The sequence below is a fragment of the Nilaparvata lugens genome, chromosome 2 (assembly GCF_014356525.2).
Source record: "Nilaparvata lugens isolate BPH chromosome 2, ASM1435652v1, whole genome shotgun sequence".
NCBI classification, from domain to species: domain Eukaryota; kingdom Metazoa; phylum Arthropoda; class Insecta; order Hemiptera; family Delphacidae; genus Nilaparvata; species Nilaparvata lugens.
Window position 1 is genome coordinate 52,819,744 of NC_052505.1, and position 14,657 is coordinate 52,834,400.

General features: G+C 32.3%; 1 protein-coding gene across 1 annotated transcript; it reads right to left on the minus strand.

The window, feature by feature from the left end:
• Positions 1 to 2,294: 2,294 nt before the first annotated feature.
• Positions 2,295 to 12,046, minus strand: LOC111051068 (histone H2A.V). The gene is made up of 5 exons (XM_022337493.2): positions 11,466 to 12,046; positions 11,250 to 11,327; positions 10,925 to 11,038; positions 7,184 to 7,313; positions 2,295 to 3,265 (listed from the first exon to the last, which is right to left on the minus strand). Exons 1-5 carry the CDS (start codon positions 11,466 to 11,468, stop codon positions 3,204 to 3,206), a joined length of 387 nt encoding a protein of 128 aa, XP_022193185.1. The 5' UTR covers positions 11,469 to 12,046; the 3' UTR covers positions 2,295 to 3,203.
• Positions 12,047 to 14,657: the final 2,611 nt, after the last annotated feature.

A 14,657-nucleotide genomic window follows, 5' to 3' on the forward strand; every position in this document is an offset into this window, starting at 1 on the left:
GATATTGTCTCTCTTATTTTCAAAAAAAATATAAAGTTAAGAAAACTACTAACTTTTTATAATTAAAAATACTCTTCAACATTGCAGAATACAATAAAAAAATATTGCAAGAGATTTGTTGCAACTTATTAAGTACCTATTGATTGCAAGCTGTTTAAAATCTCAACTCCCCAAAATTGGGATAATAAAGTCACCTCGGTTTACCGGTATTAATAATTCAGATAATTTTCCTCATGCCTTTTTTATTGTTTTTACACTTTTCCAATATTTCAAATACGAAATAGCAGTTTAAATTTTATTAATAATAGCTATTAGCGTTTTACTCATAATGTGGAGCGCTTTCGGACGCCATATCCATCTTCAACAATGTGCAACTTTATTTTGTATCATAAATATTATCGAATAGGCAACTATTGAAAAACCTCCTTTGGTTAAGAGGGTCTACATTGTAGTATTTTTATTTTTTTCTTTCAATAATAAAATGACAAATGAAAATAACATAGTCAACCAAATTCTGGCTACAAAACAGCATTCTATAATATTTCAAACTTGCTCAAACTGTGAATAATAAGTTGAAAACAAATTTGATCAGTTTTTCATTGTTAAGAACTGAAACAATTTATTGAATTACTGTACTTTGAACTTAGTTATATCAAAGATAATTAATTATAAAATCGCTTGATACATAATCAAATTTTTAAAAAGCCCCAGTTTTATTTTCAAGTCCACGCAATCTAAATTTATCTATCTCCGATTTTGGTGAAAATGAGATCACTCAGACGTGCCTAGAGCCAAACATTTATAGAGTCCATTCCTATATGTGTGAATGGTAGCGGTGGAGCACAGTCTGCGTATAGTCTGACACTAGTCTAGTCCTGTATGTGTGAATCGATCTTAGGGTAACTAATCTAACTATAATTATGTCCTTTAAACAAAGAAACAGTTAAACTCATTTATAACGGTGACATGAAAGATAAAATTATCAATCTACACATAGCCATTTTCAAGTAAGTAAAAGAAGTTGATTCATCGAAATAAAATAATAGTAAATCAGTTACTATTGGGCTGGCCACTAACGGTAGGACATGCATACTTATTTCGTCATACATTGTTGCGTCTTGCATCATCACAGCAAAAGACACATTTGAGTAACACATAGATTTTTACACATAGAGTAACATTTTTTGAGATAAGGTTTTTGTATTTCCGATTTTTTAATACTTCTTCAGTGCTCTATTTGAGTTTGAATTATTTTCTTATCATTATAAATAGTAATTTAGCAGTGGTTTTTTAATGTTATTGGTTGTTCATTTTATGTTAGAAGCCTCTTGCTGATGACAAAACATGTATGTGTGCATGGTAGACATGATCGTGTAAATCAGTCCAAAACAAATATAGTCACATTAGTGCATGCAATTTATATTGTAGTTCTGATTTTTTAATATATTATTTGGGTACATAAGAGAAGTTCAGAACCGATTTCTTCATGCAAAATTTCCTTGTGCTAGATACAGGTGGCCCAAAAACCTCGTATTTTCGGCTTTTTTTCCAGTTTTCATCTATTTCTTCCAAATCTCGTAATCAGACAGAAAAATTTGCTCACGCCTTTTTTCTAGAATATGAAACTCTGAATAAAATGAGATTATTTGGAACCCTCTATCTCCAATGAGTACTGAGTTATGATTTTTCAAAAATGAGTGAAATTTTAAGGAAAAAAAATTTTGATGAATTTTAGTTTTTGATCAACAATATCTTCCGATTGTTAAACATTTAGATGCATAATTCAAAATCCCTCTGGGTGTATTTTTGTGCTCTACAATCTGAGATCAGGGAGAGCGCTCTATCTAGAATAGATTTCCAGGTACACCTGACAACAATGCTCCTTGTATTGTGAGAAAAACACCTAATTTTCAGCTTTAACCATCATCACCAACTACATTGTCCTTACATTGATATTTCGCACAATGACATAAGTTCATGAGATCATGTTCTATGAGAATCACCCGCTAGATGCACTTCATTTCAGTATTTCCTAGTGGAGACTGGAGAGGCGCGCTTAAGGACATCTCAAGGATCAAAATTTCAAACACTTATAACTTTCGACACAATGCTCAGATTTCATCGTACTACACTTCATTCTTCTCGGCTCGTCAAGGCGGTCCAAAATAATGCATCATAAATCAAATTCGGTCTTCGACTCACATTCTTATCTTCAAAGCAATATTTTCATTTAAAAAGCATTAACGTAAAGTTAAAGCTTCTAACAATAGAGCGAATAGGATAAAACAATCAAGTAGAAATTTGGAAAATTTTTATTTAATGATTTCAACTCTGCAGTTATTACTTAATGTTACAAAAATATAATAATTATTATTTCACAATCCCAATTTATCATTTGGATGAACAAATTTAATAGTAGGCCGTCTTCAACAGCGGAAAAGAACACATTAATATACATAAACCTTCTACATCTATCTAGATACGACAAACAATAAATATTGGGAATTTTTTTTCAAAAATTTAGATCAAGAGTATCCCAAGAACTATTAGGGATCAATATCAAAATGTATTTGGAAATTGAGCTTTTGCAGTTAGCTCAGTGTCTAGTGTTGTGATTGAGTATAAAAATTAATCTAAAATGTAATAAAAGGTAACATGTCCTTTAAACGAAGAAACAGTCAAACTCATTTATAACGGTGACATAAAAGATAAAATTATCAATCTACACAGAGCAATTTTCAAGTAAAAGAAGTTGATTCATCGAAATAAAATAATACATTCTTAAAGTAGGCCTCTTCAAATAAAACGTTTGAGAAATTTTAGTTGCACGTTCCTAGTGGACAAGATCTTGACCAGTTTACTCGGCTCTAGAGGATTAAAAAAAATATTGTAAGGCCTTGAGAGGTAAGTTATAAGTGAGTTTGACTGAAATATACATTGGAAAAATTCTTTAAACAGAAATACTTTGAAGACACACAACTTCAACAATTAATAGTTCATCGGCAATTTGTTGAATGCCGGAGAGTTAAACTACCAGTAAGTTACAAAATAATTATAGAAAGAACTCATCGCCTCTAACAAACCGAGGCAATGAGAATTCTGTGTATATAAAGTTCACCAATTACACATATGTACTTCTGTTCTTCCACGCACACTGAATATCTGTCTGTCTTCATTACACACGCAAACATAATCGAGCAGAATTATGTCGGCTTCTGAGATCCCTTCTTTCCAATCAGCGACTTGTGAATGTGAGGAATCACACCTGCAAACACAACAACATGTTATTCATGTCTAAAAATTGTCACAATAAAGCAACTCAAGTGAAATGTCCTTGCACTGATAAATGAAAAGGCAAACCATAATAAATGTGTCCTTAACTTAGAAGTGAGTTGGAAATTGTAAGCCGGTCACTGACAAGCATTCCAACAAGCCAACGCGCCACCTAGAATGCCCCCGATTGGCTAACTCTTATCAACAGCTGATTCTCAGCCAATCGTGGAGTGTTGGAAATCGTCAGTAGCCAACTCAAGTTATAAATTTCTTGTGTACATCAACAAAATGTTTTCTATGTTGAATTTGGGGATTACTAGGAACGTGGCCCTTTTCTCACCAACATTATATTCAAACAATGAATAAGAAGTTGATTTTGAATCTTGGCTTACAAGATGTAAGATTAAAAAGCGACTAACAAGTTATTTGGCAAAGTCTGGTAAAGTACTCACTAGTACAAAAATAACCGAAGTTTGGAAGTGAATGTGCATATGTGCAGTATGAGCAAAAAACTAATACAAAATTTCCCGCAGTTTTAGAGTAATATCTGGCAACTTGAAAAATTCTCCATACTTGAATATATTCAACCCTAACTTAAGGCAGTGCAAAGGCTAAAAATAAACTTTCTACTGGTAATATTTTCGATTTGTATAATTATTATCAAGCTATCAAAATGAAAGTTTTCTTAAAAAAAATTGTTTCCCGATCATTACTTTTTGAGATATCAGCGCCTGAAGTTCAAATTTTTGTGACAGAACATTTCAAATTAGGTAAGAGATAAACCCATGAGATTTAGGGGATAAAATTCTTCATGGTATTGTTGATTGAATGAAACAAAAAAATCCTGAATACATAAACTTTTGAGAAAGTTATTCAATTTACCAAAAAATTACTAAAAATAACTAAACTGAAAGTAATTTTTGGTCATTTCTAGTAAATTGAATAACTTTCTCAAAAATTGATATTTTCAGAAAATTTTTGTTTTATTCAATCAACAATACAATGAAAAATGTATCATCGAAGTCTCATGGATTTAGGCCTATCTCTTACCGAATTTGAAATGTTCTGTCCCAAAAATTTTAACTTTAGGCGCTCATATCTCAAAAAGTAATGATCGGAAAAATGTTTTCCCGAGAAACTTTTTCTTTTATATAGCTTCATAATATACATATCGAAAAATATCACCAGTAGAAAGTTTATTTTTAGCCTTTGCACAGACATATAGTTTGTGTAAAATAAGTTGAGACTTGGCCGGAGAAATTACATGGTTGCAAAATCGTGTAAAATTGAAACTTTCTCAAATTTCCAATTCAACGTCAGAATTGGATGTAGAATATCATCCCCGATATCCTAGTAGTGCTAGAAAAAAATCCAGGTTTGAAAGATTAAAAGGAAATTTAACTTTTGTGATAAAATTGGAAACATCACGAAAATTTGTTCTTCTTTTGAATATCACTTCTTTCAGAATAATGGGGCGTCGTAATGCGTGATAATTTTATATCAAATTAACGTGGAGAATGTCTCATTTCTACTGATGTTTGGATAATTTTAATCCGACCTGTAGTTATTTTTTAACTACAAACAATGTCGAGACATTTCAAGCAGCAACATGAAATTTTCGACATTCTGGAAACTTTTTTGTTTCAAAAGATAAGTGGGTGGAGAAAGCGAGAAAGTTTCTCAGAAATAATTGAAATTATTTTTTCAATTCTCAAAAGTAGTCGGAAGATCGTATTTTGGTCTCCAAGGAATTTTAAAGTTTGGAGAGCGGCTGCATGGTATGCATTGTGTACCAAATTGTATGCTAAAAGCTGGAAATTTACGAGATATTTGACTGAATTATTTCAAACGTAAGCAGCTGATTGCCTCTAGAAAGGCTGTAATGTAACACTGCTTGGATTATTCGAGGCGAGGTTGTCATTTTCACTATTATTTTTATAAACATGTGGCTTGCAGTTGCTGAATTTTTCAATCGTTCTGTATTTTGTTTTTGTTGATTCCAGCTATTGGTAGCCTATGGTGGCACACCATTCAGCCGCTATCCTTGACTTTGAAACTCCTGAGAGGCCAAAATACATTGTTCCAAGTACGTTTGACAATTGGAAAAATAATTTCAATTACTTCTGAGAAACTTTCTCGCTTTCACCACCCACTCATCTTTTGAAACAAAAAAGTTTCTAGCATGTCGGAAATTTCATGTTTTCTGCTGGGAATGTCTCGACATTGACGAACATAAACATTAATTAAAAAATAACTATAGGTTGGATTAAAATCATCCAGACACCAATAGAAAGGAGACATTATCCACGTTAATTTGGTATAGAATTATTACGCATTACGACGCCCCATGATTCTGAGAGAAGTGATATTCAAAAGAAAAACAAATTTTTGCAATGTTCCCAATTTTATCATAAAAGTTAAATTTCCTTTCGATCCTTCAACCCTGAAACTTTTCTAGCACTACTAGGATATCGGGGATGATATTCTACATCCAATTCTGACGTTGAATTGGAAATTTTACACGATTTGGCAACCCTGTAATAATTTCTTCGGATGGAGGGCCAAGTCTCAACTTATTTTACACAAACTATAAGGTTTTTTTCACTAATGATTGAACAGTACAACTTCACCAAGCTAGTGGTGGCCTTGCCTTTTGTACATCACTGCAATTCTCATTACGACGAAGATTTGAACTATTTAACGTGTTAAAAATGTCATCGTCCCCGTCATATCATGCGAATTGCAGCGTGTCACAAAGCTTAAACCCTGGTTTTCACAACTCCAATGGACGTTTCAGTTAGGCCTGCTGGAAACGTGCATGTAACTTGAACGATAGATGAGAGATAGCATAAGAAGATGCTAGTGATATGGTTAAGACATGGTATAGGGCGTTTTGTTACAAATTTCACTGCTAACTCAAGCCGATAGTCCTAGTAGTTCATTTCGTGAAGCTTTGTGACGTTGGTAGTCTTTCATTCTGTACAGTTCTTACACTCTCATCCAGCCGAAACAGTACTATGAAATCGGCTAGAATTGACAAATAATCGGTTTGAAATTTGGAGCATAAACGACCTACACCATGATATTTGCTCATGTTATCTTTTCTCTATGCTTCAACCGTATGGACAGGTAGCCTAAGTGAATCTGTAATCTGATCTACTTAATGTCTACAAATTCAAAGCAGATGATCTGGCATGATAAGTCAACTGGTGTATGTGAAACAATCAATTTCACAAAGTCAAGTGACAGATATTGTGCGAATGTTTAGCAAGATGAAAATCAAGTAAGCTACTTGTACCAAGTCAATCTAGCTACTTGAATATAGTCATGTGAAGGGGGCTTGATAGATCAAATTCATAAGTACCAGTCAATGATCAGACTTGACTAGTCCAGCAATACGAGTGTAATGCTACAACATTGAAATTAAATGACAACGCAATATCTAACAGTGTCTATTTGAATGAAATAGTTTCATTTTCACAAAACTCAACTTACGATGATCATGTGACATTATAAACTGAAGTTCAAGTTTTACGAAAATAGAACTATCTCAGTTCAAAAGAGTAGACTTTGTTTTTATTCCATGAAAGGAAAATTCTACAATTTATAAGTGACAGGTATTAAATTTATAAACATTAAGACTAGTAAATCTACCAAATTGCACGGCAGTATCAAATTTGAATTTTCCAGAAGGATTATCAATGAACAATTTTTGAGAGAATAAATCAATTTAAAATGTTCAATTAATCAGTCATTATGAATAAAACAGATTGACAATTTTTTTATTGATATTTCCTCTGAAAAATTCAATACTTTAATACTGTAGTCAAACAAGAATAGATGAATTAACAAATCCAAAAATGCATCTATAGATGAAATAAAATATAAAATAAACAGAACAAAATTTTACCTCCGCCAGCAATTGTCGCCTTGATTAAACTGTCAAGTTCTTCGTCTCCTCTGATGGCGAGCTGCAAATGTCTGGGGGTGATACGTTTCACTTTCAAATCCTTTGAAGCGTTTCCAGCCAACTCCAGAACCTGATCAGATAAATAATTACAAAATGAGTAAAATCATTATGATCGACCAACATTTTCATTGATGATTGCACAACGAAAAATCAATTGTCATGAATGATAAGAACAACAACAATAATAATAGTGGTTTCCACTCAACATGGACATGACTGCAAGGGAGCCGGTCAAGTCAAATGACATGAAAACTGCCACAAATGTAAGTCCACAGATGATCAGCCAAAATAAAATAAAAATATCAACAAGACATACTTTTATAATTTTATACTTGAGAAAATAATGTACTACTACATAATACGCTTTGTATAAAGCCTAGTTTATACAATGCCAATTGGCGAGACGATTGTCATAAGGCAACTGACTGGCATAAAATTATTATCTTCGTATAAACACTTCAGGTCAATTGTCTTGCCAACTGTCCCGACAATTGGCCGGAAATTCAAATGTCTCCGGGAGTAACTGTGTCCCGACAATTGGGCACAACGAGCCCCCCACCACTCGGAATCTCAGTTGTAGCGACAATTGGCGCAGTGTGAACGGTGTAGGCCAGTAGCGCTGTTTTGTTTTTGCCAGTTCAGCTGTCACAACAGAACTTGGACATGTTCAGCTGTCAACTAACGTGCCAACAGTTAGCCGCGTATAAACAACATTTTCTCGTTTAACTGGCCTGGCCTCCGACAATCCGCAACCACAATTGTTCAAAGACAACTGTCTCGCCAATTGGCATCGTATAAACTAGGCTTAAGGTTCACGAACTGCATGATTTTTTTCTTCTATTTTCACTATGTAAATTTTTCTATCTTGTTTTTAGAGTAATCCACATTTTTACTGTATCTTTTACATCTATCATAATTTTAGTTTTACGTTTTTATAATTTCTTCATGTACTGTGCTATTTTGTTTTGCACCACTATGGGTCTTGTTAGACTCAGTGGAAATTATCTTATTGCATAAATTAATACATACAAGTTATACAAACAGTACATAAATTAGTTATGAAATTGTAAGATAAATAAGGATTAAGCTGCGTTTACACCAAAGTTATCAACAAAGCTGTTTATTTTTCCGTCCTCATAGATTCTATTTGATTGAACATAACTTATCACATGATGAACAGATGTGTTTGTCAAGTTCCGTTCAATAAATAGAATGTATAAGGATTAAGTTATTAACATATTGTTAGTAACTTTGGTGTAAACACAGCTATAGACTGTGAAATAAAGATATTTTAGGGCCATTTAGGGCCTTTTGCACAGTCAAAGCTTCAACAAAATCTTATCAGCTGGTGGCTTAAACTCAAAATGGAACACATTATAACAAACGAGACTTCATACGGATTTAATCCAGTTTCAAATAAAATTTAGTTTAAACTGTGACTGCAAACGGCACTAGGTTAAGTGTCAAACTTAAACCTATTAACCTGAGCTAGAATTGAACTGTTCATTAATTAAACAAACATTTTTCTTTGATAAAATAATTAATTCCATGTCAAATAAATTACATTTACATCAATAAAATATCCTTCTTCATAATTTGATTCAACTTTAACTGAGATCAGATTTTTATTTCCATACAAACCTGAAATATTGACGCCTAATTAAAAAAACCGTGATACATCAATCTGAACAAAAATAAAGTTATTCGGTAAGTATTCTATTTCAATTTCTCTAAAAAAATAAAGAACCTATTTAAAATGAGATTTTTTCAATAGAAATAAGTTTTCAATATTATCTATACCCGTACCAGTACCATATCCTATATTGGGTGACCAACAACCATGGACGAAGTCTAGGATGATCAAAGTTATCAACTTTGTTATTTCAGGTATAATTTGTGTTTCTCATTCGTTGATATATAGAAATTATTCAATTTACTTGAAAGTACATTTTTGATCAATTATACGTTTGTTTATTTACATCCGTACAGTCACTGTTAAAAGTAAAAACAATTCTAGTAGACAACATTGCAAAGCTAGAGAGAGATAGCGCTATCTGCTTTGTTGCATAATAGACAAGTATAGCAACAATATTTTTAATCAAATACTGTCATTATAACGTAGACCTCACCATGGAAGAATTTATTGAATGTGACAGAATCAATATATGATAATTATTACAAAAATTGAACACGTTGTATAAGATATGGATAAGCCTATACAGAATTCAATAAATTTATAAAGTAGAAAAAAATTTCCAACATACCATCCAACACCCCGTAAATGAAATAACACCAAGACTCGGTTGCACAAAAGCCGGTAAATTTCAACCGTGGTTAAATTCACGTTGACCATTTAGAGATGGCTTTTTTGAAAAGACGGCTTCTCTGATAGTTTCTCGTGGAGTTGATTACGATTTAAATTTAACCTTTTGTGCAACCGGCACCAAGTGTTTCAATCCAATAAAAAAATTAGAGTAAAATAATCTATAACAAAATAGATTAAAAGTAAGAACTGGTTTATACACGCACGGAATGGAAATTTCATGAATGACGCATCATCAAGACTAAACTACTAGACTGATTAACTCAAACATTTTTATATGGATTATTAATTTACCGAGAAGTTTTATTGGCCTATTTTAAATTCTTCAATATTTTAGTAGTTTTAATTGAGTTTGTAAGTAGACCCTTGCGGAGCACGGGTTATCTGCTAGTAATTAATATTTTCAAACCCATTTTTTTCAATATAAATATATAATAGACTACAATTTATTATTGTAGCCAATTTTATTAAAGCTTAGTAAGCAATATGAGATAGAATCAAATTGAAAAATTATTCTTATTTGAGGAGAACATGACTCAAATCTAACATAAAAAACAATGAATACTTATTGTAGCCTAATTAAATAAACGACTTTAGTTAGTGCTAACCTTGAATTGCATTACTCTTGTGAGTGTGCTGCCAGATTTCACTGAATACAATGAGCCTGGGAACTTAAGTGAGATAAAAAGCGAAAAATCAGCATAAGAACGGCAATATTGTGCTCCTATAATAAATATTGTTTTATAATAAAATAACATTGACCATAAAGCCCAGTGCTACAAACTGATGTTTGCACGAACTATACGTTAAAATTTAAACATTAGTTCAACTAATGCTTGCACGAGCAATGGCTAATATTTAAATAACATTTATCATGGAAAGCATAATATGTCGTAACTATGAAGAAATTGAATAATAAATCAAATAATAGCTTAATTGAATGAAAACTAATAAAATTAGGCTACTATAAACGTTGTAGCTACCAAAGTCCAATAAAAAATCGAACAATAAAAGGACGAATTATAAGTTCAGTCAAATAGAATTATCATTGTTTAAATAATTTCCAATTTCCTCAAATAGCCTATTATCTCAAGTTATGATATGATTATTGCAATCTAGAAATTGACCATGATCTAACATCTATCATCAAGTTCAAACATAACATAACCTTACTAATTCAAAACTGGGAAAGGTATACCATAACCTAAACCAAAACGTTATAGTACGTAACGTTCATAGGCAATCTAGTTACCCAAGAAATATCAAACAATAAACAAGGCGATTTCGAAATTGTAATCAAAGAGCATAATTTGGAAATGAGAATGAATAGTGTAATTAAAACTGTTAGGCCAACTAACCTCAGCGGTCAAATATTCCAATATAGCTGCACTGTAAACAGCCGCTGTGGCTCCAACACGACCATGACTTGTCGTTCTGTTTTTCAGATGTCTGTGTATTCTTCCAACGGGAAACTAGAAATAATGATAACGTTTTAAAAACTTCAATTCAAATTTGATATACCAAAGTAAAAATTGCAAAAGTACAACGGGAAAGGAATGATGCAACAAGAAAAGATGACGAAATGTAGGTTGAGGATTAACGGTACTAAAGAGCAATTAATAGGAAATAACAGATGTTTTGGATAAGAGCGTTATAGAAAAAGAATAATAAATGTTTTATTACCTGTAGACCAGCTCTCGCGGATCTTGAGACTGCTTTAGCTTTTGCTTTGCCTGAATCTTTACCAGCTTTACCACCAGCCTGTAAACCAAGAAAGAACGATCAAATATCATAAAATCAACACCATTTGCTGAAGATCTAAATTTACTATCAAAATAATCTTTGAAATTGTGTAATAACACACATATTTGATGAATAATAGTTTTATTTTCAACTTACCATCTTGATCTTTTAGAATACACAACGTCCAACGTAACACAACGAACAAGAAACCAACGCTACACAACACAACGACAACACGAACCCGCCAAATGAACGCTTGGGTTTCGTTACGGGCTGAGGGGTCACGTGACCCGTCTCGACCAATCAGCAAGCAAGGATTCAAAACGATACGCAGCCGAAACGCTGCCTATCGATCAAAATAGAATATACTCGACATTTTTGTTTTTAAAATGCAAAGAGGAATAAATTATGCAATTATATAACTTTGATGTTATTGGACTAATTGATCGAAAATTCCCAAATATAGAATAATGATAGTCTATTTATTCGAACTAATCAATATTTTGATTAATAATTGACCATCACAGTTACTTATACTTTCGTATAAACTCATAATAAGCTCCGAATGAAGATTTCATCCAATTCAATATCCATGAATCAATATTTGGATGATTTTTCTTATAAAAATACGAAATTGATTACTCCTGTAAAATTATTATATACAGAAACAAAACCTATAATAATTGTATCCTCTTTGTCAAGAATCAACGGTTTTCAAGATGGCAGGTGTGATGAAGTGACTGTGTTCGAAATAACTATAGATATAGAGCATGCCATAATACTATCTCGAACGGTATGGCTTTCTACCTTGATCACATCTACTCTCTCTCTCATGCGCAAGTCAAGTGCAGTGCACGCATGAACCAAACTACAAAATCGAATACAATACAAACGAATAACGAATCAACCTGCACCTGCACAAAGCATGGTGAGTTGGTGACGCAACAGTGGATCAGCACAAAGTTTACCAAGAAATATCAATCAATAAAGTTACCCAAGAAAACTTTAAATTTAATAATTATTTTGTTGCATTGTTTTTAGAACAACATCAAAGATGATGGAATATAGACTAACTTGGTAGAAATTTCATTAGTTGAGTGGGATGACTATAAAATACTGCAATAAATCACATAATATTAATTAGTTATCTACCGTATAATTTTCTACAAAAACTAAATTATTAAAAAAACATTTTTTGGCTAGTTTATATTTATCGTGAATAAAAGATTTTTAAGCCTAAGCCTCCAAAATAAACAAAAGATAAATTATATAGCTTAGGTGATTTTACAAACACCTATGGTACCTATAGTGAGGTCCACGTTATAATGGCAGTGGATAAAGATAGGAGAATAGCGATGCCGATTCTCTGCATGAATTACAATTATATTTCTACATTGTCAAAAACATAATTGGCATCGTTGTGGACCTATAGTGAGGTCCACGTTATAATGACAGTATTTGATCTACTTTAGGTTTTGCTATCATTTGACAAAGCCGGTGGTACTATCCTTTTCTAGGTCCACAACGATGCCAATTATGTTTTTCACAGTGTAGAAATATAATTAATGCAGAGAATCGGCATCGCTATTCTTCTATCTTTATCCACTGCCATTATAACGTGGACCTCACTATAGAAAAAGATAACCGCCTTTGTGGAATAATAGACAAAAATAGAAAAACCAAAGTTGATCAAATACTGTCATTATAACGTGGACCTCACTATAGCAGGTAGCTTACCGCACCTACCGTACATTATTAATTTATTCATAGACAATATAATTACAATTCAGGTGTAGAATTGTAAAAAGAATAATACCCTATAGGCAGCCTACTTTATTTTGAAAATAAAAATGTCACTAAGTAGATGAGACTTCCCTAAGAGAAATACATTACCTATCTAGATTGGGAATATGAAATGTGAACATTTCACCAAGGTTGAAATTTGGAAATGTGTTAGATTGATGTTTTAGTTGCAGTAAAACAAATTACGGTAATGCAGGGAACTTATTTAGATCTATAGTAGGCCTACCGGTACCGTAGGCTATAGCTCTAATGGTTAATCTGAAACCAACTTCAAAAACAAACTTATAAAACTTACCATAGTTTTGATTAACATTCTTACAAGCCATTCTTTGCTTAAACCTCCAATTAGTTTGCTGAATAGCGTGCGCAGTCCTTCAAAAGTGGCTCAACTTTTATAATGCACATTGCAGCAGTTGTTGATAGTATATCGGTCAACTAAATATCTGGAATAAAGCAGCAAGGGAATAGCAAAACACACCTTTATATAAAAATCACCAAAATAAATACAGTAGTGATTGTTATGATTTGATGTGGCAAAAATAAGTTACTGCAAAATTTAGAACACCACACTTATACCACATCATATTATTATTAGTCCTACTCCTAATACGACCATAAAGTATATTTAACTTACTATAGATTAAATAAATAGCATACATAAAATTTTTAATAATGGTAATATACTTAAAACGGTTGATATTACGAATTGTTAATGATGTTATAATACATTAACTAACTGCATTAATTTATTTAAGTAGCCTAACTAATGTATGTAACTTTGTGCTTTAATAAAGTGTGAAGCTAAAGACATTTATGATTAATCTATCTGCTGTGGAGAAAATATGTATTCAGTGTCAAAATTAATTCATTTTATTCAGTGAAAAATTGACATTCTCATGAATTCATTTTGATACTTGAGAATGGGTTAAATACCCGAGACTATAGGCCTATTGTCGTATTTCTGAGTTTATAAAAAAGTTATTTTTTTATTATAATTCTACAAAACTATTTGAAGTTGTCAGAACCACTAATTTATTTATTAGATTTCTCTGGAGACTAAAGATTGAAATTGCTATTCCAACAGACATTAGAATCTCAATGTTCTGATAAATAATTCAAGTGGTTGTGACCATTTCCAGTCACATCATTTAATATGGATTACTAAAATATATATCAACTTCACGAGAAGACTGAAAGATAAAATTAATGACTTATGACAGCCAAACATTTAGTTAGCAAATAATGCTTGAATATAACAACCATCAATGATTTTCTATATTCAAATTGAAACATCTCATTTTTTTGCTGAGGAAGTTAGGATGATGCCAACATGAGCTCAAGGCTTGTGCGTGGGTGATGAGACGATAGTGGAACCACAGTTTTAGCTGAGTTTCGAATCACCAGGAAGCGATTCTTGAACTCATGATTCATTATTCAGGAGAGTTTGCTCAAGTGGTCACTGGTCATCCTTCCAACGGGAGTAGCAGGCGCATGATTCTCAATTTATCTTATCTAAGCGATAGCTTATCAGTCCAATTTGCAGAC

What these genes read in the sequence shown, in the direction of transcription:
- LOC111051068 (XM_022337493.2), bottom strand. An exon ending in CCGCGAGAGCTGGTCTACAG is followed by an intron (nt 11,039 to 11,249) that starts GTAATAAAACAT and finishes CATTATTTCTAG; the next exon opens with TTTCCCGTTGGAAGAATACA. An exon ending in GGCGACAATTGCTGGCGGAG is followed by an intron (nt 3,266 to 7,183) that starts GTAAAATTTTGT and finishes TTGTGTTTGCAG; the next exon opens with GTGTGATTCCTCACATTCAC.